Genomic DNA, 27,370 nt, shown 5'->3' with positions numbered 1-27,370 from the left:
CTTATCAAACATGTAAAATGTATATTACCAGTTCATTTGTTTTTCTTTTAAAAATATAGATTTGTACTTGAAAAGGTCTGTTTTTGCAGAATTATTCGCTTTCTCGCTTGAGAATTACGAACTATGCAGTTCCTCAAAGAGATCTTCTAATGACTGTTTTCTTTAACTCTTGCATCCTTTAGTGAACACATTGATCCCCTTAAGTAGGTATACTATTTTATACCAAAACTAAAAATCATAAGTTTTGAATTCTAAAAAGGTATATAAGTTCTATAAATTAGCAACATTTAAAATGCTATTCAATCTAGCATGTAGTGTTGGTATTTTTCTTTGGGCAATTATTTATGTTGGTATTTTTCTTTGACTCGTTTAATTAGCCAAACCGTTTTAATAGAACGGATGTTTGTTTGCAAAAAGAAAATTGTTAAGCCAAAGCTAAACCCAATAGGAACGAATATAAAGCAACTTCATAAACAAGAAAGAGATGAATAGCTGGACGATCACAATTCTGTCATAAACTAAATTATCGTTTATATGCAACTTTACTATAACATCAAAGTTTTTAAAATCCATTAAGAAGGTAAGGTAACCACAACACTAATCGAGACGAAACAGTATGAGAGCATAGAAAGGTAAGGCCTCTTAAAGAAAACAAATGATTATCATGAGTGAGTTTTGGTGGTGTGCCCTGACAAATAGAATTTATACAACCCAACTTTGGATTTGTCTTAGTCTTCTTCGCTAATAATAAACATTAGGCTACTACGACGCATCGTTATCCTTGTCACCATCGAAATATTCATCGTCCCTCTGAATCTGCTTATCCCGCGAACGCTCTGAAACAAATCACATTACGTTTCCAATATTCTCATCAATCGCTAAGCAAAATGGTGAAACACTTGTGTAAGTAGTTTGTTTGATGATACTTACGGTCCACACGCACATCTGGATTTTGTTGGTCTTCATCAAAATCCGGTATGTAGAAATCCGGTGGAACCTGCCAAATTTCATTTAGAAAAAAAAAACACTAAATCAGTTTTTCATTCTTTTTTGATGATGATGATGATTGATGAACCGAGTTTACCTCCTGCATCTGCACGCTTGGAGCGTGCTGGATGTATCGCAAATTATCCAAAATCTGTGCTTTTATCGTACTGATATACGATTTCGTATTTAGATTCTCCTGTTTTCATTTTGTCAAGTTCAACACACACAAACCATTCTCAGTAGATTTTGTATATAACTAAATAAAGCATATATTTTATTATAAGAGAGACTACTTACAATGTGACCACCAGGAATCTTCAATGAATAATCCGGCCCAAAATACTTTATGTAATCATTATCTGGAATCTCTGTAACAAAAAATTAAAAATTAAAAACAACCAAAATTATTATAAAACATTTCTCCGAATTAGAAAAAGAAAAATGAAAGAACCTCACTACTGACTAACCATTAGGAAGTTCAGTGTCCAAAAGAATGCCAGTCTCAACGGTCCAACACCGAGCTACGTTCTCCTTTGTGTACCCTCCACCTCCAGTCACCTAAAACGAACATAAACTCTTAAGCTTCATCATAACGAAACTCAAGACTCCATATATACATATAAGTCAAAGCCAAGATAGATTTTACCAGCAAAGGAATATTGAACTTCTTGACAAATTTAACACATTCAGCATGTCCTGCATATATACAAACCTTAGTCGTTTAGAACCCTGTCGAAAGAGTCACTGACATAGAAAAAAAAATAGAGAGGTTTTCGATTACAAGAAGAAAGAGCACCATCAATAGAGAGATTAAAGCATCCTAGTCGATCCCTTGCTAGTGAATCTGCTCCACACTGAAGTACTATTGCACCTGGCTGATATATCTCAACCACCTTCGAAATTATCTACCAAAAAAATAAAAAAGATCAAAACACACAAATACATAGGAAGCATTATTCGAATGTTTCTCTGGATTTAAAGAACTAACCGCCCTGAAGAGACGGTTGAAACTACTGTCATCAATACCATCCCTGAGCGGAACATTTATGGCGTAAAACTTCCCTTCCCTTTCTCCTATTTCCTTTATATTAAAGAAAGATTGACAATTCATCATCCAAACACATCAAAAAAAAAAAAAAAATCAAATATCACCTTAACATCGCCGGTTCCTGGAAAGAACTTATCCCCAAACTTGTGAAAGCTAACAGTCATCACTCTGCCGTAACAAAATCTTGATTATTTCATCAAATTATATGATAAAAACACACAAATTTGAACAAGGTAGCTGTCGTTATGAGCTGTACTACAGTACCTGTCAGTAAAGTAAAAGGCCTCTTCGACTCCATCACCGTGATGGACGTCTATATCAATGTAGAGCACACGAGGATGGTGTTTCAAGAGCTCGAGAATACCTAGCACGAGATCGTTGATGTAACAGAAACCAGACGCATCGCATTTTTTAGCATGGTGCAACCCGCCCGCCCAGTTTATGGCAATGTCACATAGTTTGTTGTTTAATCTGCGTGCAGCATCTGTACTCTCACACAAAAAAAAGTAATGTTCTAAAGCTCTCTCAAGTGACAAAGCAAACATAAATACTTTTTTTTTTACCTATGGTAGCGCCGGCATAAATTTGACAAAACTCAAACATATCCTCAAAGACAGGACAATCCTCTCCTAAATTATCTGCAATAAAAAAAAGTGAGATTCCAATTTTTTTCAGCTAAAAACATTACAATAAAGTGAAGAAGAAGAAGAGAGAGGGGGCAAGAAACTAACATCTAGCCATTTCGTTGGGAAACAAATCAGTGTTTTCAGGGTTGATACGTTGGAGGAACTCGACATAGTCTGGGGAATGGAACTGGGCCATCTCGATAGGGTATGCCTTGTGTGGACGCTTGAGACCAATATAAAAAGAGAGAGTTCAAACAAGATTGTTTAAACAAAAAGAAACAAGAGAGAGAGAGAGAGAGAGAGAGAGAGAGAGAGAGAGAGAGAGAGAGAGAGAGAGAGAGAGAGAGAGATGAAAACTAACATAAACTTCCATCTTGCTGTGGAGGCCATATGCAAGGATAAGATGATGGGTCATACAAAGCCTGTGAGGCTTCATTGGGTGATTCGGACCAAAGTAGACGTTCCCTACATCTCCTGCAACACCAGACACCATATGTAATGTTTTACACACATAGCTACACAGCTCGTAGAAAGTTCCATATTTTGAGTAAAATATATAACAGAGTACTATAAAACCCTTGTTCTGAGAATTTTCGAACTAATTGAAGAAATTCAATGTGAAAGATTCAACCTTTGGAATGAGTGGTGATACTTTTTGATGAACAAAGATAACTAAAAGGGGAAGAGAGAAGAATAAAAGCACGAACCATCATAGAAGTAGGAGATTTTGTCCTTGGACCGCATCTCTTCTAAGAGAAACTAAAACCGAGATCGATCTTTTAGCAACAATTATGGGCTTCAATAGATTCTATGTGAGACGATTCCTCCGAGTTGAGAAGGGAGGAGGAGACGAAGCACAACTAGGGGAGGAGGAGGAGGGTCCAAAACCAAAACGGCAGCGCTTAAGGGTTGTAATGACATGTCACATGACGTCATTTATATGTATGATAAACCGGCGGTTTGGTTTTTCTGTTTTCTTAACCAAGGTCAGTACCGTTTCATTAATTGAATCGATATCAAAACCTGATATTTTATTGGGCTTATTGCAAAAGTGACTCAAAACTTGAAGTCAAACACAAAACTAACATTTTCTTTTGACTCATTTTTTTTTTGAGTTTTTAACCCCACATCTGCATTTTATCTACGAAAATGCCATTAACCTTTTTTTTTTTTTTCGAAAATGGCTTCTTTACTGTCTCAACCACATTTTCTTCAAGTATTTACAATATTGCCACTGCCATGAATAGTGGGAACAACCTTGTACGAACTGTTTGGAGCTTTTAATGCCCTTTAATGCACGTAAATCTCTTAACACTCTCTCTGTTTCAATTGTTATGAACTAAAAACAACATTTCTTTCACTTTCTCTCCATATTCATCCAAAAAACTCAAGCTTTTGATTCAAAATATGGGCGATGGTTGACAGAGCCATATTTCTTTCGTTTTGACTTACGGTTGCTTTCGTTTGAGGTTCTGGGTGGTTGGAGAAGACCCTGTGTGCAAACGAAGTCATCTCACCTAGTTTAAGGTTCGAATTTGAATTTTTTTCAAAATCTGTTCGCGTAGAAGACTTACTTGTAAGTCTTCTGTATGTAGAAGACTTACTGCTGAGTCTTCTGGTCAAACGGACGACTTAAACTAAGTCGTGCAGCTTTGTTTGTTGAAAATAAACACTCCAGACGACTTATATATAAGTCGTCTACGAGAAACATGCTAGTTTTGCATTTGACCGAATCGTGTCAGATCTTTGACTATTTCTGGACGACTTATAATTCAGTCGTCTCTGGGAAGTTAAAATTTCAATATTTTATTAAACTAGACGACTTACGTGTAAGTCGTCTTAGGTTAGTTTTGTAGTTGAAAAATAAAACTTCATAATTTAACTTTTACCAGACGACATAATATAAAGTCGTCCCGTCAGAAGACTTAATTTAAAGTCGTCTGGGGAAAGCAAAGTCGTCCAGAATTTTTCCCAATTTTCTGGTCAAACCTTGCTTATCCCGGACGACCTTAAATTAAGTCGTCTAGCTGGACGACTTTTAGTTAAGTCGTCTGGAGAAAGTTAAATTTCAAGTTTTATTTTTCAATTACAAAACTAACCTAGGACGACTTACATGTAAGTCGTCTAGTTTGAATAAAATATTGAAATTTTTACTTTCCAGAGACGACTGAATTATAAGTCGTCCAGAAATAGTCAAAGATCTGACACGATTCGGTCAAATGCAAAACTAGCCCGTTTCTCGTAGACGACTTATATATAAGTCGTCTGAAATTTTTTTTTTAACAAACAAAGCCGGACGACTTAGAATTAAGTCGTCCCTTTTAATTTTCAATTGCAAAAGTGACCTCTTTAGACGACTTACCTTTAAGTCTTCTGGACGACTTAATTATAAGTCGTCTGCGATAATGTTTATTGAACTTCTTCATTTTCTCTATGTTTACTAATGTGTTTTATTTTGAATATTTGCAGATGATTTTTAAGTTACATGCAGTGTATGGACAATGGTTGTTGAGAGATTTCCGTTAGGATTTTGTGGTTGATGATCTCAAAGGAGCAAGATTGTTTTTATTGAATGAAGATTCAACACATGCTGAACTTGTTGCAATGGCTTAAGAAGATTATAACCTGGACATGAGATCAGTGACTGTGGTGATTAGCTACTCATTACCAGCAGAAATGATGATGACTCCAGGCAGTCCTCCCATTCATGTTACAAGTGATAGACAAGTTCGAAACTTGCTCGAGATACTCAAAACGCATAGAGTATGTCTTTGTGTATCAAGCCGCAGCAAGGTGGAAACGGTTTCAGAGAAAAGAGAAGAAGCTGGTGAATGGGAAGAAGATGTTGGTGATAATAATGAAGCTGGTGAATGGGAAGAAGATGTTGGTGATAATGATGAAGCTGATGAATGTTCTGAAGATGTTGGTGATAAAGAGTCTGTTGAAGACGAAAATCAAGATGGAGAGGAGGAAAATGGGGAGGAGGAAAATGGGGAGGAGGATGCTGATAACACTATTGTTGGTGAAACGGATCAGAATGGTGGGGATTACAGTCTTTATGGAAAGGTTCTAGATGAGGACGAGGAAGATGATGATAATATTTGTTTTGAAGAAATTGAAAAGACATATGCTAAGACAAATGCTATTGAAGGAGGAAAATCGGATTGTACCAGCATCTATGTCAACCAGAGTTTTGTTAGCAAGGATGCACTGCTTTCAGAGCTGCGGTTGAGAGCAGTGAGGGGTAAATTTTCTTTCAGAATATACAAATCAACAAAAACTCTCCTTGTGGCAATATGTCGGGTTAGCGGTTGTGGATGGAAGATCAGAGCGAGTGTGAAACATGGGCCAAACACGTTTTGGGTAACAAAGTATGTGGAAAAACATTTATGCTCAATTGGAGACCGAATCGCTCAGCGGAGACACTGTACTCCAAAGTATGTTGGTAGTCTTTTCATTGATCGTGTTGGGATCATTGACGGGATAACTCCACAGCATATCACTGATGCAATGAAGAACATGTTTGGCATGACGCTTGATTACACCACTTCATACAGAGCACTGTTATATGCACAAAAATTGGTGAGAGGATCAGCAGAAGAAGGGTATTCGCGTCTGCCTTCATATCTCGAGCAAATCTCCATTGCAAATCCTGATTCTATCACGGCTATAGAACTTGATTCTAAGAAAAGATTTAAGTATCTATTTCTCTCTTTTGGAGCTTCTATCAAAGGTTTTAAGTATCAGAGAAGGGTCATTGTGGTGGATGGAACTCACCTAAGTGGAAAGTATGGAGGTGTTATGTTAGTTGCAGCCGCACAAGATGGCAATTTTCAGATATTCCCATTGGCTTTTGGGATCGTGGATGCGGAAGATGAACCTTCTTGGGAATGGTTTTTCACAAAATTAGCTAGTTGTATATCTCATGACAAGCCTCTGGTGATAGTCTCTGACCGGCACGCGGCCATTAAAAGTGCGTGTGAGAAGGCGTTTCCTTGGGCAACCCGAGGAATATGTTACTATCACCTTCAAGATAACATTGTCAAAAAGTTTAAAGGGAAACATCTCATGTACTTGGTGAAAGGGGCTGCTTATGCGCACACGGTTTACGATTTTGACCGGTACATGGCTGAGATACGAAGTGCAAACCCGGAACTTGCAACGTATTTGGAGAAGGCCGACGCCAGGCTATGGTCAAGGGTTTATTGTAAGGGGAACAGGTTCAACATAAAAACAAGCAACATCGCTGAATCTATTAATTCCGCACTGAAGCGAGCAAGAGGATTTCCGATTCCGTTCCTGCTGGAGTTCATAAGGCAGAAGTTAGGAAAATGGTATTGGAAAAGGAGACAAGATGCTTTGAGTCTCCCAACTGAACATAGCCGGGGTGTTGAATACTTGCTTGCCGTTCGATCAGAGATAGCGGATACGATGACGGTCGAACCAATTGATGGATGGCGTTTCTTTGTCAAAGGTGGCACAATGGACTGTGTGGTTGATTTGGAACATGTAAAGTGTGATTGTGGTGTCTATGGAGTGGAGAAAATACCTTGCTCTCATGCTATAGCAGCTGGAACACATGCTGGTGTGCATATCGACACACTTGTATGTCCACTTTACTCAAAGAATCATCTGTATGCCGGATACTCAGAGAATATATATCCTATCGTGTCACAACATATTGAGGAACGAGAATGCTTTCCTCCAAACGTAAAGCGTGGTCCGGGGAGACAGAAGAAATCAAGATGGCAATCTTGGTTGGAGCTATCTAGGATGAGAGGACACAAACCCAGGAAGAAACACAGGGCACGGAGATGCTCAAACTGCAAGGAAACTGGCCATACGAAACCACAATGTACACAACCAGTTGACTAGTTGTCCAGACGACCTAAATTTAAGTCGTCCAGTCTTGATTACCCGTCCAGACGACTTATTGTTAAGTCGTCCAGACGACTTATTTTTAAGTCGTCCAGTGTTTCGTCTACCTTCTACTATCCCTTCAAGTGTATTTTATTTTTAGACTACCTTCTACTATCCCTTCGAGTGTATTTTTTTAGACGACCTTTAACGAAGTCGTCCAGTGTATTTTATTTTTAGACTACCTTCTACTATTTTTAGACTACCTTACTTGTAAGTCGTCCAAACCTTCCAGACGACTTATTTGTAAGTCGTCCAGCTGGAAAACCTTCCAGACAACTTATTTGTAAGTCGTCCAGCTGGAAAACCTTCCAGACGACTTATTTGTTAGTCGACAAGTTCAAATACACAAATAAATCATACACAAATACACAAATAAATCATACACAATAAATCATACACAAGTTCAAATACACAAATAAATCATACACAAGTCATAAATCATACACAAGTTCAATTTTTAATACACAAATATACAAATACAAATACAACGACAAGTTCAAAGCCATACACAAGTTAGAAAATCTATACAAGTTAGATTTGTGTATCTAATCATACATGCCCACGAACATACCACCATCCTCATTATCTTTCAAATGCTGATCAACAAGCTCCGTCCATATAACCACAGCCATATTATCCCTCATAGTCTTCGCATTGGACCTAGCAAAGTCTTTAGGGCTAAAGGGAACCCCAAGAGCATGACATTCAATGTACTTTAGAGCGTACACGCCACAATCACCATTGTTGGCCGTGGGTACATCTTTCAGCAGTCTCTCATATGTGTATCGCTCCAACCCGTATTTGACCCGTTCTTCCTCGGTGGCTGCACACTCAACAAGCATATAAGGGACCATCTCGAGAAAAGGCTCCATTATCTCATCCCATGCTTCTGGTACGCTAGATGAAGGTATGCTGTCCCAGACGACTATGTGCCTCTTAGGGATCGATATCCAGATAGCAACCCAATGTTTGTTGTTCAAGTTCACTGGCGCATAGATATCATCAATGTCCTCCCCCCACTTCTTGTTTGATTGGCAAAATGAAGGCATTGATCCGTCATAAAACAACGACGCCCCACTAGGTAGCATTCTTCCTAAACCTTTGTGATCAGGTGCCGATGCTTTGAAGAACAGATACTGGTCTCTCCAAGAATGGGAAAAGTTGTGATCCAGGAAGCACATTCGCTCGCTCCGGAAAGCTTGTGGGTTCTCCTGATACCTCTGCCTCAGCACATTCATCCAAGCATCCATATGCTGCATATAAAATAATACAAGTTAGAACCTCCCAGACGACTTATTTGTAAGTCGTCCAGCTGGAAAACCTACCAGACAACTTATTTGTAAGTCGTCCAGCTGGAAAACCTTCCAGACGACTTATTTGTAAGTCGTCCAGCTGGAAAACCTACCAGACGACTTATTTGTAAGTCGTCCAGCTGGAAAACCTTCCAGACGACTTATTTGTAAGTCGTCCAGCTGGAAAACCTTCCAGACGACTTATATATTTACAAATCTATACAAAGACAAGTTACCAGACGACTTAAAGATAAGCAGAAGACTTACTACGTCTTCCAGCCATGCTTTGGGTGTCCGGAGTTTATGATACCACCAAGTTGGTGATGTACGTGGTTTGTCCTCAAGCTTAGTGTAATAATCACTGCAAACAAAAAAGCAATCACTTTTGGTAGACTAAATCAAGCTATTATGGGTAAAGCAATCACTTACGGATCAGTTTTCAACCAATCAGCGAGCTCCTTCAACTTAGGTCTGTTTAGTGAGGGAAATGGATTATACTTTCCCACTCTAAGGAGTTTCTTTCTCTCTGCCGTATAAGGAGATATCTGCGTGGGAGCAGGTTTCTTCGTTCGTTCACTCCTTGCACGCACAGAAGCAGTGGGAGCTGTTTTGTCCAATACAACCAGGCTCGGTTCTGAAACTGGAACGCTTGGATCGGTGGAAGCGAAGCTCGGTTGTTGATCGTTGGAAGCGAAGCTCGGTTGTTGATCGTTGGAAGCGAAGCTCGGTTGGTCAGTGGAAGTGAGAGGAACAATCTCTTTGGAGGTGACACCATCTGCTTTATCCTCCGGCAAGATCTTATATACCGAGATCGCCTCATCTGCTGTATCCTCCGGCAACAATCTCTGCAATAAAAGTTGCACACAAGTTAACCCTGGACGACTTAAATAAAAGTTGTCTGGACGACTAGTTGATACTAACCTCTTTGGGCAGAGGAGAAGGCTGTTTCGTTTGAGGAGAAGGTTGTTTCTTTTGAGGAGTAGGCTTTGCCTTTTGAGGAGTATGTTTTGCCTTTTGAGGAGTACGCTGTCTGGTTTGAGGAGTAGGATGATTGGTTTGAAGTGTAGGCTGATCCTTTTAAGGAGTAGGCTGGGTTTGAGGAGTAGGGGTAGGCTGTTTGTTACTAACCCCGGTTTCTTTGGCTTGAGGGGTAGGCTGTTTGTTACTAACCCCGGTTTCTTTGGCTTGAGGAGTAGGCTTTGCCTTTTGAGGAGTACGCTGTCTGGTTTGAGGAGTAGGATGATTGGTTTGAAGTGTAGGCTGATCCTTTTGAGGAGTAGGCTGGGTTTGAGGAGTAGGGTAGGCTGTTTGTTACTAACCCCGGTTTCTTTGGCTTGAGGAGTAGGCTGTTTGTTACTAACCCCGGTTTCTTTGGCTTGAGGGGTAGGCTGTTTGTTACTAACCCCGGTTTCTTTGGCTTGAGGGGTAGGGGTAGCCTGATTGGTGACACCAACCTTCTTCTCCACAGCTTCCAATCTATCGGACAACTTCTTAATCTCCCTGATGCACTTCTTAAACCCATCTTTCATCATGTCACCTAAGCCACTTCTTAAGTCCTTGAACATATTTTCCAACTCCTCTCTGGTCACCCAACTAGCCTCTTCTCTAGCCTCTTCTCTAGCCTCTTCGCTAGCGTCTTCTCTAGCCTCTTCTCTAGCCTCTTTAGGAGCCTCTTTACGAGCCTCTTTAGGAGCCTCTTTACGAGCTTTCTTCCGAGGTCTCTGATTGTCATCCTCCTCCTCCTCCACCTCCACCACAACCATCTCTTTGGCTCTTTTCGATGGAGTCACAAACTTAGTTTTTGTACCAGTGACTTCCCAGCAATCCATGGTCCACTTCCACGGTCTCTGATCATACATGACTTTAATGATGTTCTCCGCGGGCACGTCCTCAATCTCAGAGTCCCATTTTGGCCACATTTCACTAATGTCCTTCTCAACAAAGTTGATCACGCGGGTCTGCAGTAAATAGAAGAAGAATCGAGTTAGATATTTGAAACAAAATACTAAATAGACGACTTAATTATAAGTCATCTACTAAGTCGTCCAGCTGGACGACCTTCCAGACGACTTATTATAAGTCGTCTGCTAAGTCGTCCAGCTGGACGACCTTCCAGACGACTTATAATAAGTCGTCTACTAAGTCGTCCAACTGGAAGACATTCCAGACGACTTATTATAAGTCGTCTACTAAGTCGTCCAGCTGGAAGACCTTCCAGACGACTTATAATAAGTCGTCTACTAAGTCGTCCAGCTGGAAGACCTTCCAAACGACTTAATTAAGTGAAGATGGAAAGGTACCTGACTCAAGATAGCAGCTTTCATGAATCTGCGGCCTCTGCTGCCATCGTAAGCCAGAATCGGTGGAGGCGGTGGAAGCGAACTGTTTAATCTGGGACTACCAATACTAGCACCCATTCCCGGCAGAGCTGTGTACGCCCAGACCTGAAGAACTTGTATAAACCCATCCACGGTGTAACAGCCAGTAATCTATTTGTTCCACAAAGAGTCCATCAGCACCTTAAACGAGACTCTCCCCCATGGATAATTCTCAAACCGTTCTAAATTCATCACTAGCCTTGCCAGAGTAGCTCGTGTAGCGGTTGAAAACTTTCTCCCTTCAATGAATCCAGTGAAGATGGAAAGGTACGCGAGCCGCTTGCGATCTTCCGTGGACCATTCCCCGCATCTCTTCAGTGCATCTATTATCTGATCAGTAGTTGGCCCAGCTTCCAGATAAACTCCCATCTTCCCCCAGAAAGAAACCATCTCTGGGGTAACATCACATTTTGGTGTGTCAAGGTCCTCGATGTACTCGCAGTTTAGACCAGTGATCATTTCAAACTCTAACAGTGAAAACCTCAAAGGTTCTGGACCAACGAGACACCACATCTCGTACTTCTTCTTAATGTCCAGCTTTAAACAGAGCATGTGGTGAACCAACCTTGAAGCCCAACCAAATCCCTGCTCCTTGAACTTGATGAAAACTCCCAATCTCGACTCCTTGAGCTCTTCAAATTCTTTCTCAGTGAGAGCTCCCTTAAGAGCAGCATGCAACCTGTTGTTATCCGAATGATACGAAATGCTATGCTGGGGTTCTGGCTCTTCCCCTAATGTGTATAACCTACGGGGGAGTTCTGGAATATCCATCCTTTTTGTCTGCAAAATAATCAAAGACAACAATAGAAGTCAGAACACAAGCTAAATCAATCACGCCTTAATTGTTACTCCAGACGACTTAGTAGACGACTTTAATATAAGTCGTCTGGAAAGTCGTCCAACTGGACGACTTAGTTGACGACTTATATTTAAGTCGTCTGAAAAGTCTTCCAAATGGACGACTTATATTTAAGTCGTCTACTAAGTCGTCCAGTTGGAAGACTTTCCAGACGACTTACTTACAAGTCTTCCAGTAGAAAAATTTCAAGCGGACCTGATTAGTCGCAGAAGGAGTTGGAGTACTCGTCATTGTGGTTATAGATCTGAAAAAATAAACGTGAAACGGTGAGAATGAGTAAATTGATAGAGACAACGTTTTATGTTCATCTTTTCCTCGAGATTGATGACTTACCGGCGTTAGGGTTTACAGAGAAACGGCGCTACGGTTTACAGAGAAGAAGCGGCGGCGCTAGGGTTTAGAAGAAGCGGCGGTGCTAGCTAGTGTTTAGAGGAAGCGGCGGTGAGAACGTTGGTGAGCACGGTGGCGAGGGCGACGGTTTGTTCGGAAACAGTGGAAGCGGGGGCGCTAGGGTTTAGAGGAATCGGCGGCGCTAGGGTTAGAAGAAGCTGCGGCGACAACGGTGAGAATGAAGTGAGATAGATAGCCGACGTTGAGAACGATGGTTTGTTCGGAAATAGTGGGAATTCGAATCGCCTTTGATATCGCCGGTGAGAGAGAACTGTTAGGGTTTCTGAATTTCGCGGAAAATGAAAAAAAAAAAAATCACCTTATATATTTGGTAAATAATCCGGTTAGCTTTAAAAGTACATTGGTAAACTTTAAGGTTTGGTCCGGTTTAGACGACTTATTCTGGCTGATAATGTACACCAGACGACCTAATATTTAGTCGTCTGTGCACAGAAAACTAAATATTAAGTCGTCCCAGACCCTAAAATGAACCCCTAAACTAAAATGACTAAATTAACTTACTAACCACATTATAAAATCAAATTATTCTTCAATAGTGTTTACTATACACAGAAATGAACACGCTTAGGTAATTTTAAAAATTTTCAAAAACGGTTTTAATGCTTTCCAAAATCTAACCCTAAGAACACATACAATACTACAACATATGTTGATGAAACATAAACTAAAGAATATCATGACTCACTACTTTCACTCATCTGGGCTGAAAACAATTGAAATTTGTTATATATTAATTTATATCTCTTAAGACATATGTTAATTACATAATTCTAATTTTTCACTTATCAAAATATTTTTTACAAAAATTTTAAATTATGTTTAAGAATAACTGTCCAGACGACTTTAAGTTAAGTCGTCTGGACGACTTATTTTCAAGTCGTCTAAACAGACGACTTGCGAGGGGTAGAAACGTAAAAAAAATTCCGTTTTTTTGTTTGTTCACAAGGAGATAGTTGTAATTTCAATAGCCTTTTAGGTTACTTTTGCCTTTGACCAAGTTGGGGTATTCTTTTGGGTTTGACTCCAAATTTTGAGTCACACTTGGCAATTCTCCCTATTTTATTTGATGACAATAACTTTATTTTTATTCTAACATGATTTACCAGTCAAAGCGATAAAGTGTGAGCACAAAGTAAAAGGAAAACGTTGACAAAAAAAAGTAAAAAGAAAACAACTAATCTAATTAATAAGGACTTTTTTAAAGAAAAGTATGTCTAATATAGTTCTGGCCATATTATCCGAAATCCAAACCAAACCAAACTAAAAATTGAACTAGAATTGAACCAAAATCGAACGGATATCCGAATATTTGAAGATATTAATTATATTTATTTATATTATGAAATATAATTTCTAAATATTTTTTTTTCAAAAACTCTAACTAACTGAATTATCCAAATATTTGATGACAAAAACTTTTCTTTTATTCTAACATGATTTACCCGTCAAAGTGATAAAGTGTGAGCACAAAGTAAAAGGAAAACAACTAATCTAATTAATAAGCTTTTTTTTTAAAAAAACTATGTCTAATTATAATCTAATAATAGTAAGTAGTACCAAACATTGTGAAGTGAAACTGTGAAACAAAGCAGGACACAAACAAGAGAAAAAATGGTGGAAACTCTAAGTAAAATCCATCAACTTCTTCTCCTCCACTCTCTCATTTTCTTCTTAACACTCTCTCCTTCCACACAACAACAAGAACAAGAAACCCGCCACCACTGCAGCAAAATCAACACCACAAACCTTTACCTCTCCCCAATCTCAAACCAATCAATCCTCCCCCAAAATCTCATCACCTGCAGATCTGGAAGACTCTACTTCGAAACCTCAGCCGGTCTCTTCCACGTCTCTTCCATAGATTACACAACCAAAACCCTAATCCTCTCTCACTCCTCGGGAAGAGAGAAAGTGAAGAAACCGGGAGCAAGGGTTTCTTTGGAAGTGGAGGGTCACTTGCCGGATTTGTGCATCGCCTGCGAGAGACCAGACGGTAACTGTGGAGTCGCTCTCAGATGTCTCTGCCATCCTAAAGAATGCAGTTATTGTCCTGTCCCTTTTTCTTTCTTATTTTATCGAATGGAGATTTGATTGATGGCTTTTCTGTCTCTCTTTTCTTTCTTTTGTGGGTGATTTTGCAGAAAACAAAGTTGTCAACTATGCAACGAAGTCGCAGGCTTTAGATGGTAACACTCGGCTTGTTCTACTTTTCTCCATTGCTCTGTTTCTTATCTCTTGAGTCGGCTCTCTGTTTTCAGTATTTTAATTTGTATATCACACTTGCTTAGCTTCGGATTTTATGTATTTTGATCGGTATGACTAGCCTATGCTTGTTTAATCATGTGGCGCCTAGAATTGAGTATACCTCGCATCCTACTTTAGAAGCTGATGATATGATATGAGCTCATTGTTTCAACGTAAATATATGATAAACTATCAAGCCAAATATAACAACACCAACGTAGTATAAAGATTTCAAATCCAACTCAAGCTTAATACATGTTAGTAGTAAGTGGGAACATGTTTGTACAAACAACACAAGGTCTAGGGCGAGCCAATGAAAAACTTTCATTTATTCAAAACTTATATCGGGTCGTCATGCATATAGCAGAACATGTTACACAGACACAAGTCACACACGCACGAACTAAGGAACCCGGTAGAAAGAAAAAAAATACGAATAGTAATGATTATGGTTTCTGCCAGAGCTCTCTTTTATTAGTTTCTCTTTCCGCGGACCTCCTTATCTTCAGTGTACGAAGGATTATCCTCATATGAATTCCTAATCATTTACAAATCAAAGTTAAAAATAAAATGTGTGTTGAGATTGAAAACATGTGACAAGTATACAAATAATGGATGAAGAAAACCTAGAGGTGTTCAATCCAGATTATATGTAAATGATTCAATCGAAACTGAACAAAAAAAAAATTGATCTAAGAACTTAACCATGTACTTGATAAGATTTTAGATAGATGCACTTCTTTACACCTGGAGAAACTGAATTCTAATCCAGTACTATAACCGAACGTGAAAAAACATCGATCTATATAACTATTATATATCTCAGAAAATTAATGATATACTACTTTATTAACATCCAGATCGGAAATGAATAAAAAGTGTTGCAAATCATATACAGTATATAATAAATCAGGTTTAGTTTCATACACTTATCCGTGTAAAATGGTCTAGAAGATCCATAAGATCAATCAAGACATTGTGAGTATATGAAGTAAAGCCTAGTCTATGGATACTGTGATTGCATTACTTAGGAAATGATGCTAACTATGTTACTCCTACGTCAATATATCTGATATTACTCCTTCCCAATCCTTAAGTCATCTGCATTATTTAATAAATAAAAAAGGGGAAAATCCGAAAAATCCAAACGAGCAAAAGAAAGCTCTACCTTGAATTAATTTGTGTAGGAGTTGGACCACCACATCTGATCTTACAACCTTCATAGCAATTTCCGTCGGTATCGCTGCAGTTGCGAGAACAATACCGGAAGCAACCTAACCAAGTCCTTTGGCGTATTTGCTTTGCTTCTCCTCCTCCCATTGCAGCAACCATCACAATTATTACCACCATCACCACATTCAGTTTCGTCATTCTATGTGTTGTGTACCTCCGAAAGCATAGCCATACCCTATTTATAAGCTGGACAGCTGGTTAGTACATCTTCATTTTTAGTTTTGCTAGTCAAACTAAATTTGATTTCTTCCAAATCTGGATCTGAATAAGCCTTAACTTGCTTAAATATTTTTTTAATTCATTTCTTTTTATCATAGGATTCTGTCCTCGTAAGAGAGATCTAACATTATGTATAAGACCGAATTCCACGCAAGTAGAATCGATCATAAACCCTCAAAAAGGATAAGGTTAATTCTTAAATTTTATTTTGCTATTTATCTTCCCCATGTGAGTAGAACCAACCTGATCACTTATTGCCACATTCCAGCAGAATTGAAGCACTTTCCAAGCAGTTTAACGTCACGTGTCCTTCCATACTATGCTATCCGATTATTTATCTACATCACTTGCGGTCTTTCCATCTTTAACATTTTGCAATCATTTGAAAACTATCGAAGAAGCAGTTTCTAGACCAATCCAACCGATAATCTGACCAATTCAATGTGTACTCTGGGAACAACTACTTGTTTGAGTCTTTTGTCAACATTTCTATTTTTGGATTCTTGGTGCTTCTTAAATTTTTTGGAACATTTAACTCTTCCCACCATTCGACTTCAAGCAGTACTTTTTTTTGTGTCAAACTCATTCCAATTGATTTATCCATCTTTGTTACATCCATTAGAATTTAGGTCGTTTATCAGAAACTCTTGGCTCGAATTTCCGTATTTGGAGGCCCTTTCTCAAAAAAAAAAGAGAATTTCCGTATTTGGTCATCTTTCGACAATTCTTGTGGCCATGCATCGACCTTCTTCCACTCGATCATTCTTTAGCTTCGTCCGTCGTTGTTGTTATTGAGGGTCATTATACTACATGTGTATCAAATTCCACGGGGGCATACATAATCAAGCGACGCGCACAACTTGAGACGGCACTGCTGAACGGACTTTCTCTTCGTCTCCCCATTTTACATATTTTTACAGACCAGTCAGGTGGTTTTATTCTAGTTTGAGCATCGAAAAAAAAAATTCAACAAACCACCCGTGTTCCAAGAGTATCCTGGTAGTGGTAGTGGTGTTTGTTACAATTTGCTTCCCAGAGGCAGTACAAGCTTCTCCGCGTAACAATTTACATACTTATTCTAATGATACTTTTCACAAAACAAATTTTGAATGTCACTAAGTTATTACAATATATTAGGTACCAGCATATATCAGTGATCACATAATATGGGTATCAAATAAATTCTTAATTATCATACCACTTTTCTTTTAAAGAAACAATAGATGCACATATTGATTCTCAAACAATGCTTCCATGATGCAGCTCTCCAGTTAGCACTCAATCCACGAACGGTTATGGATATTCTCTCTCCACAGCACGTGATTACAACAAACAGTTCTGCATGCAGCAATTCAGAACATCCTATAAGCGTTACAACCTACATGTTACATCCTAAATCGGCAAGAAATTTCATTCTATAGGAATTGAATCCAGAATCTGGTGTATAAACTTTTAAATCTTGGCTAATAGGCCACAATGCTTCCACCATATATATTTGGGGGGTCTGAGTGTGAGTACATGTATTTGAGGGGGAAATATCACGACAGCCCTATACTTTTTGTCAACTATTCCACAAATACTTTTTTATTACCCAAAAATAGATATCACAAAACTGTATAAATGTGGTACTGGTACTCTTCAATGTTAAATCCATGCGTATATGGGTCAATGTGGCCCACATTTTTTGCCAAAAATGAAAAATCATATTTTTTTGCCAAAAATGCAAAATCAAATCTTTTTTGCCAAAACCATACACTACAAGAAAACACGATTTTAACGACGACCAGTTTCCTCGCTAAATCGTCGTAAATACGTCTTTACGACGATTTAGCGAGGAAACGCATATCGTCGTTAAAGTTTGGTCGTAACGGATATTTCATCGCCATTTCGTCGTAAAAGTGCGAGAGAGCCATTTCGTCGTAAAAGAAAGGTTAAATATTCGTCGTAAAGGAGACGTAAATTTCCACGTAAAGTAGACGTTAACTTTCCACGTAAGAGACACGTAAGCTTTCCTCGTAAAACACACGTAAAGTTTCCTCGTAAGGTAGACGTAGAATTACTCGTAAAAGAAACGTAGAATTACACGTAAAGCAGACGTAATATTTCGTCGTAAAGAAAACGTAAAACATGACACGTAGTTTCGTCGTAAGCTTTCGTCGTTAAGGACACGTCAACTTTACACGTTAAATCCTCGTGAGTTAACGAGGAATTTGCTTCGATTTGTATAACTGAATTTATTTTTAAAATTTAAATTTTTAATAATATAGATTTAAATAATTATTTCAAAAATATTAGAAATATAAATAATTATTAATGCGAAAATATTAAAAATTTGGAATAAATAAAAACCGAAAATATTATAATATAAATAAAAGTTTAGAATTTTAATATTACACAACAAAAAAAAAACTAAGTCGGGCGAGGGCGGTGGATCGTTTCCCGGTAGAGGTCTTCACTCCTCCTCTGTAGTTCCTCCTCTTGCTGCTGAGTACGAGAAGGCTCGGGAACCGGGTTCCGTCGTCGCATATCCGCCAACAACTTCTCCCATTGGGGATTTCCAGAAGATATAACTTCGAGAAACCCCTCCACTCCACCCATACGAGCTTGGAACGATTGGCGCGTGGACTCCAACTCCGACTGCGTCGACGCCAACTGAGTCCGCGTCGAGTCTAACTCCGTTCGCAGCTCAGTGACTTCGTCAGCTCGTCTCTGACCATAAGACGATGTCGCTCTTGGGACATCGTTGACGGAACCGATTCCCAACGTACGTCCCTTTTTCTTAGGGACGACCTACAAAGAAAAAATAAAGTTTAATGTTAATAATTTAAAAAGGTAGATTAAAAGTTAAAATAAAATTTTTTACCTCCTCGTAAATCTGATCCACTTTTTGAGTGGATAATACGACCGGTATTCCATCGGGAGATTGCTGGGTCAGCTGGGTTTGGCGGTCTTCAATCCGAGCAACGACATCGTTGTAGATTTGCTCGGACCTCGGATCCACAAATACCCCCGCCTTGGTCTTGTGGGTCCTCTCGTAAAGCTCTTTAAGAGACGGGAGTTGTCCCGTCTCTTTGGCCTGAAAATATTTAAAATTTAAATAGTTAGAATCAATATACATATTAATTAATTATTAAAATATTTAATATGAGAAGAAATTAATTACCATTTCCAAGCGGACACGGGCATGGGGCTTTTGACCCATACAGTGAAGCATCGGGCCGTTGCCGTGCTCGTCTTTAATGTTACGAGAGGCGGAGCAGGCGTTGGAGATCGCAATGGATGATGGCAGCTCCCAGTAGCGGATGAGGCCATCGTAGACTTCCTTGGTCAGCTCAGCGGGTTGCCCGTCCTTGTAACCCTTGTAGATCCAGTCCTCCTTCCAGTTGCCTACGGTGTCCAACAACCGCTTCTTCGCCTTTGCGATGAACTCCCGTTTCACGTCCTCGTAAACCCCGATGGACCAATGGTATCTTTGCTGCATTTTTAAACCCAAAAAAGATTAATAATTAGTTAAAAAATATTTATGAAATAAAAGTTAATAATAAAAATTAAACATAAGATAATTAATTTAAAGAACTTACAGCAAACATCTTGAACCACGTGTTTCTAACGTGCTGCGGCGTCTTTTTCCAGTTTGGGTGAGGCTCGGAGAAGTATCCTTTGATCATATCGGATACGCTCGTAGCGACAGAATTGTCGACCCCAAACCTGAAAAAAACAAAGTTAAAGTATTAAAAAAAATTATTTAATAATTTTAAAAATATATTTTTTAAAAAATTACGTACCACAGAGTCCCCTCTGGTCGGTCGGGGTCTAAAACCGGTAAACCGGCTCGGCCTGGTTGAGCGAGAAGATCCTCAACCGTGTACCGAGCGAAAGGAGCGGTCGGCGGCACCCGCAATTCCGGATGAATGTATCCGGGTGCAACCGGGTCTGGAACCGCCTGAGGTGCAGCAGGTGGGGGTGGTGCACCAGATGGAGGAACCGGTGGTGGCTGTGACTGAGACTCCGGGACAATGTCCGGGATGGAGGAACCTGGAGCTGAAGATGATGATCCAGCAGCAGGATCACCACAGAACATCTGACTGTAGTGGGGGGTTTTCTTCTGCTTGTTCTTTCTAACCATCTGAAAAAAAAATCAGATTGTTAGAAAAAACAAGTAGAAGAATTCAAACTAATCAAAAAATTCTATTAATCTATCTAAATTCTCTACACTAACCACCTAATCAACTATAAACTTATCTAAATTCCCTAAACTAAACCACCTAATACTAGAGAGATATTAGAGAGAACCTTGAGAGGTGTAGGAGAGGAAATTGGGACGAAATGAAGTGGCTGGTTCTCGCGTGTATATATAAGATTACATAAGGACGTAAATTCGTCGTAAACTTACGAGGAAATAGCAAGGCCCGTGTCATCGTTTACGACGAATTTGCAAGGCCCGTGTTTTCACATTTACGACGAATTTGCAAGGCCCGTGTTTATTTTTCACGTGGATATTACGACGAAACCGTGTATTTAGCATTTGATTTTTTACATTCCCTAAACCCTAAACCCCAAATTCCTAATTTTAATTATTTTTTTTAATCATGAAATTGTAATTATATAGGTTTAATTTATTTTTTAAGTGAATCGAAACCGTATATATATAGATTGAGGTTTGGGGTTTAGGGTATAGGATTACATAAAATAGACGTTAAACCCTCGTAAACTAGCGTGTACTTTACGACGAAATAGAAAATATCCTTGCTAATTCCACGTAAGCAGGTTTCGTCGTAAAGACCTCGCAAGCTTACGTGGAATTAGCAAGGTATATATAATATATCGTCGTAAATTCCACGTTCACTACGAGTTTTTAACGAGGTAGTTTTGTAAATCCCTAAACCCCTAACCCTTTACCCTAAATCCCAAACCCCAAAATCTTAACTAGTAACATCTATATGTGTTTAGTTAATTTAATCAAGAAAATTTAAATATGCATGTTTATCAAGTCTTCTTAAGTGAATTGAGTTTAGCAATGTAAACCTTATATATGATTCACTTATAAGTTAAGGAAGTTGATGTTAATTTTGGGTTTGATGTTTTGAATTCTTAATTATTTTAATCATACAATGTTAATTATACAGGTTTATTGTGTCTGCTAAGTGAAAACATATATAGATTGAGGTTTGGGGTTTAGGGTTTAGAGTTTTAGGGATTTACACAGCAGACTCGTAAAATCAACGAAAATTAACGAGTTCTTTACGACGAAACAGCTAAAATACCTGTTATTTCCACGTAAGCTGATTTCGTCGTAAAGACCTCGCAAGCTTACGTGGAATTAGCAAGGCCCGTATTTATTATTAACGTGGTCTTTACGACGAAATCAGCTTACGTGGATTTTGCAAGGCCCGTATTTTTAGTTTACGAGGAATTAACGTCGATAATGTTTAAATCCCTAAAAGTGTTAAACCACAAACACCAAACCTCAAACATTCTTTAACTTATAACTCAATCTCAAACACCAAAACCCATACCCTAAACCCCAAATGCATTAATTAAGTCTGAAAATAAATAATATTTTTAAAAAATTACATCATCATTCAGATACATCATCATTCTCTTCAACACTAGAAACATCATCGCTTTCATTAAACTCGTCTTCAACAGCATCGTCAGTGGTATCGTCGGGAAGATCTTCATACTCATGATTATGCGGATCAATGAGTAGGATGTCATCCATTTGTTGTTCAGGTTCTTCGACTTCATTGATGTGTTCTTCTTGCAAAGGTGGTTCTTCTCCACCGATTATTCGTCCACGGGGTGTAACTTTGATAATGGCTAACCAACTTATTCCAGATTCTCGCAACCTCGGGTATGGTAGGAAGCTAACTTGGTCTGCTTGCGAAGCTAATATGAAAGGCTCGAATTTGTTGTACCTCCGTCCACCATTGACAGCAACTACACCGAATTTGTTAAATCGAACACCTCTGTTGACCACGGGGTCGAACCAGTCACATTTGAATATGACCCATTTCAGCTTCAATAAACCAGGGAATTCCACTTCAATAATATCCTGCAAGATCCCGTAGAAATCGGTTTCGCCTTTCACACAAATTCCATAATTGCTGGTCGCCCGGTGTTTACCATACTCGTACGTATGAAAAGTAAAGCCTCGTGAGAAATACATTGGTGATGTGGTGACCTTTGCAAGTGGACCCTGAACTAATTCGTGAAACCATGTGGGGTAATCCGGATCGTCATATTCAACCTGCAAAATTAAATTAAAGAGAACATTGAAACAAACGTCTTAAGCTTTCGTTACACCCCGTGGGCGAAACAAATATTGGATTGGAGTAAATACCTGACTCTTCAACCATTTAATAAAGTGTCGATCTTTCCTTTTATCTACCTCACTTGTGGATATACCTGGGATTGCTTCTTGGACTTGACTAACAAATAGGCTGTAAAATGCACATATTTTATTAGTTATATCATCAATTCAAAAAATATATTTTAATTACAATTATTTTAGAAGTTTCCATATATGTTACCTTTCAAAATAGCGCATAAATGGATCCTCACAATTAAGTAGAATGTAAGTGTGTGCACTATGGGCGTCTTCATCACTCGACCACCAAACCTCTTTCGTTTTCCCACCCATTCGTCCAATCTGGCTAAAGATATCCGGAACACCAGCAACTGCATATGTTGGGGCAACACCACCATCATCATATCTTCTTGGAGCTCTTTGTCGGGTCCGTACATTAGGTGCAAAGTAGTACGATGTGAAGTGAGATGTTTCTTCCGTCAAACTTCCAGCAATTATAGAACCTTCAACCTTTGCGAGGTTTTTTGCCTTTCCCTTCAAATATTTCATGGCCCGCTCATACTGGTACATCCATCCATAATGTACTGGTGCTCGAAGCAATGCCTCATACGGGAGGTGGACAGCTAAATGCTCCATGACGTCAAAAAATGAGGGAGGAAATATCATCTCCAAGTTGCACAATAAGATCGGAATGTTCTCGTGAAGTTGTTCTACGACATCCTCTTTAAGAATGCGAGTGCTCAAATCCCTGAAAAATGCTCCAATGGCTTTGTATATATTCCAAAAACAATTAAGCAAATTATTAGTGCATATTTTTGAAAAATAAATTAAGAAATTAATTAGTGTGAATATTAATAATATATTACCTGCAAGTGCTTCATGTACTTTTGTTGGAAGTAGCTCCGCAAATGCAAAGGGAAGTAGTCTTTGCATAAAGACATGACAATCATGACTCTTCATCCCGGAGAACTTTTGGCCCTTTTCAACACATCTAGAGAGGTTTGAAACATACCCATCAGGAAACTTCACTGATGATGCAACACAGTTGAACAAGACCGACTTTTGTTCTGAAGATAATCTGAATACCGGTACAGGAACTTGTCCATTGCTTTTTATGTGTAACTCGGGTCTTGAGCAAATATCAGGCAAATCCAACCTCGATTTTTGATTGTCTTTTGTCTTCCCATGAACATTCAATATTGTATTCATGATGTTCTCAAAAAAATTCTTCTCAATATGCATCACATCTAGGTTGTGGCGCAAAAGAAGATCCTTCCAATACGGCAACTCCCAAAATATACTCTTCTTGTGCCAGTTGTGCTGAACTCCATAATAATCAGGCATATTACCGGGAACATGCCAATTACCACCACAACCAACTGTTTCTTGAGCTCCGTAGTAATCGATTTGCTGTTCAATTTGTTCTCCAGTTAAATACGGAGGAGGAGTGTCTCTCACAACCCTTTTCTGCCTAAACAATTTCTTGTTTCTTCGATAAGGATGGTTAATGGGAAGAAATCGACGGTGACAATCAAACCAACTTGTCTTCCTACCGTTCTTCAGCTGAAATGCATCTGTCGTTCCATTACAATATGGACAAGATAATCTCCCATGTGTAGTCCACCCAGACAACATCCCATAAGCAGGAAAGTCACTTATGGTCCACAAAAGCATCGTTCGCATCGTAAAATTCGTCTTCGTTGAGCAGTCGTACGTCCTCACCCCTGTTGACCACAAATCTTTCAACTCTTTTATCAGTGGCTGTAGAAAGACATCCAGAGACCTTTTTGGATGGTTTGGACCAGGTATTAATATCGTCAAGAACAGAAACTCCCGTTGCATGCACATATCTGGGGGCAGGTTGTATGGCGTCATAAAGACTGGCCACAATGAATATTGTCTCCCTGACATACCGAAGGGACTAAATCCATCCGTGCATAATCCCATATACACATTTCGGCTATTGCTAGCGAATTGTGGATATGTTTTGTTAAAATGTTTCCAAGCTCTTGCATCTGATGGATGACTCATCTCACCATCCGTCTGAGTATGCTCGGCATGCCATCTCATTTTTCCAGCAGTCTCCTCAGATTGGTACAATCTTTTCAATCTGTCGGTAATTGGTAGGTACCACATCCTTTGGTACGGTACCCTATTACGTCCTCGTCCTTGCGGTTTGAATCGTGGCTTCTTGCAGAATCGACACTCTTCTAACTTCTCATCATCTCCCCAGTAGAGCATGCAGTTGTCGATGCAAACGTCTATCATCTCAGAAGGCAACCCAAGACTATAAACTAGTTTCTGAATCTCATAATAAGAATCAGCAGAGACATTGTCTTCCGGCAAATACTCTTTAAACAAGTCTGTCCATGCATTCATGCAACTTTCACGTAGATTATGATCAGTTTTAATACTCATCATTCTAGCAGCCAACGACAATTTAGAGAGACCTTCTCTTCAGCCACTGTAAAGTGGCTGATTTGCAGCATCTAACATTTCATAAAACTTTTTTGCATCTATGTTAGGTTCTTCAACTTCATCATCATCATGAGCAACAAATGCATCAGCTACCATATCATGAACCCTATCATAATTATCTACCATCTGCTCCTCCTGATAGTATCTATGTTGATTATGCAAATGATCAACCCGTTCATTCTGAAAATTGCTATTACTACTACTAGCTTCATTCTCATAATTATAACCTTCTCCATGTTGAAACCAGATATAGTAATTTGGCATGAAACCTCTATTTATTAAATGCTTCCAAACATTTTCACGAGTTGCCAGTTTTGAATTGTTGCATTTCCGACAAGGACAAAACATCTTACCGCTTTCCTGGGCGAGCGGTGTAGAATCTGCTTGATGCATAAATGTCTCTAGTCCTTCCAGATACTCTTTCGTCACTCTCCCGTTAGCATCTCTATGCGTGTACATCCACCTCCGCAACTCATAATAATTTCCACCACCGGACATTTTTTTTTCTTTCACGTTTTTAGATTTTTTTTTCCTTTTGCATGTGGTGTGTTTCAAATGAAACACAAATGACATATTTATAGGAAAATTCGAAATTGGTAGGTGAGATTTTACTACGAATTAACGACGAAATATGGGTGGTAGACTAGATAAAAAACGTGTCTCACCTAAAATTAGGTTGAACTCGCAAAAACCTCGGCAAAATATTCCTCGTTAATCACACGTTAAGTTTTACGTGTTCATTACGACGAAATGCTGTTTCCTCGTAAAGACGACGTTACATTACGTTTGGTTTACGACGAAATTGTTTCGTCGTTATTTAACGACGAAATTACGTGTTTATTGTCTTTTCACGTAAGTTCCTCGTAAAGCCGACGTAATTTTACGAGGAAATTATTTCGTCGCTAACTTTCGTCGCTAAGGCCGTGTTTTCTTGTAGTGATAAAATTAAATTTTTCCGCCAAAACCATAAAATCGATTTTTCGCCAAAACTACAAAATTCTCGCCAAAAATCGTAAATCAAATTTTCTCGCTATAACTGTAACATGTGTTTTCTGCTAAAACCATAAAATCAAATTTTCACGCCAAAACCACAAAATCGAGTTTTTTTCGTCAAAACTGTAAAACTGAGTTTTTCCGCCAAAACCACAAAATCAAAATTTTCTGCCAAAACCGTAAAAATGTGTTTTCTACCAAAATTTAAAAAATCAGAATTTTCCTACCAAAACTGTAAAATAGTTTTCTTTTGGTCAAAACCACACAATTGCATATTCCAAAAAAATAATTAATTATATTAATTTAAACAGAATAACATGATCCCACTAATTCTAAGTATAACCCATCTAATTAACAAAACTACCCTTTTAAACTTCATTACAAATGAGTAAAAAGAGTAAAAGGACATTTATTTATTTTAAAAATCCGCGAAAAGAACGCATCTATCTTATTAAAGGTGAAGTACAAATTCGGTGCGTTTGGATACTTGGATAAGATTAATAAAAAAATTTGTTGTGTTTGGTTATAGCTATAAAAAATGGAGTGTTTGGAAACTTGAATAGTAGTATCTATTAATTGTGTTTCCATATTTCACTTAGTTTAACAATTTAATTAATTATATTACCTTAATAATAAATTACATCATTAATTATATTACCATAATAATAATAGTGCATATTTTTATTTATTAGTTAATCAATATTAACTTTGTGCCAATTATAAAATCAAAAATGCTAAATAATTAGGTTTTACATATGATTAAACATTTGGTTTATTTTATTTTACTAAAATATTTTTATTTTAGTTACAATCGGTGGAAAATTACGTACCCAAAAACATAGTTCAAAAATATATTTTGTGAATAAAATAATAACTTAAATCAAAATACTTAAAATGTCCTACATTTATTGTCACTTAATTTTCCACTCCATATAATTATTTTACTTGATAAAAAAACTCTTTCTATTTCACTTAATTTAACAAAACACATAAAACAGTTTTTTATTAATTTATATAATCATTTAGACATGAACATTATCTGTCTATTTAGGTACATGTTGTTCTTTTCGGGTATCCTTTTTTTTTTGGTAACCAAGTCCCGCTTGAATATTATAACCTTATGTGTGGATTTTGAGTTTGATCATTCTAGATCTGGAAGAATTCGGTTCTGATGTATAGGAACCTAAAAATATCTAAATAACCAATGTATCTAAAACGGGTTCGGATATTTGTAACAAAAATAACCATATAACCTGATTCGGTCCAGATCTTTTGAGTATCGTTACTTACCAGATCTTTTGAATATCGATGTATAAAAATATATTTCACGGGCCAATTTAACAAAATATTAATTGGTTCAGTTGAAATAAAT

At 38.3% G+C, this 27,370-nt stretch overlaps 2 protein-coding genes and 1 pseudogene across 2 annotated transcripts; 1 reads left to right on the top strand and 2 right to left on the bottom strand.

Moving 5' to 3' along the window:
* Positions 1-621: 621 nt before the first annotated feature.
* Positions 622-3,562, bottom strand: LOC108806750 (histone deacetylase 9). The gene is made up of 14 exons (XM_056990020.1): positions 3,369-3,562; positions 3,023-3,135; positions 2,767-2,884; positions 2,599-2,673; positions 2,300-2,519; positions 2,140-2,203; positions 1,976-2,068; positions 1,784-1,892; positions 1,634-1,683; positions 1,455-1,545; positions 1,285-1,355; positions 1,085-1,183; positions 931-997; positions 622-836 (listed from the first exon to the last, which is right to left on the bottom strand). Exons 1-14 carry the CDS (start codon positions 3,403-3,405, stop codon positions 763-765), a joined length of 1,281 nt encoding a protein of 426 aa, XP_056846000.1. The 5' UTR covers positions 3,406-3,562; the 3' UTR covers positions 622-762.
* A 4,564-nt stretch (positions 3,563-8,126) lies between these two features.
* Positions 8,127-13,257, bottom strand: LOC130495830 (uncharacterized; annotated as a pseudogene).
* An 820-nt stretch (positions 13,258-14,077) lies between these two features.
* On the top strand, positions 14,078-14,862 carry LOC108809234 (uncharacterized). Its single transcript, XM_018581379.2, has 2 exons — positions 14,078-14,562; positions 14,663-14,862. The coding sequence occupies exons 1-2, from the start codon at positions 14,133-14,135 to the stop codon at positions 14,758-14,760; spliced, it is 528 nt and encodes a 175-aa protein (XP_018436881.1). The 5' UTR covers positions 14,078-14,132; the 3' UTR covers positions 14,761-14,862.
* The last annotated feature ends 12,508 nt before the right edge of the window (positions 14,863-27,370 follow it).

This window comes from Raphanus sativus, chromosome 6, assembly GCF_000801105.2.
Source record: "Raphanus sativus cultivar WK10039 chromosome 6, ASM80110v3, whole genome shotgun sequence".
NCBI classification, from domain to species: Eukaryota; Viridiplantae; Streptophyta; class Magnoliopsida; order Brassicales; family Brassicaceae; genus Raphanus; species Raphanus sativus.
This window is presented reverse-complemented; position numbering and strand designations above follow the sequence as displayed.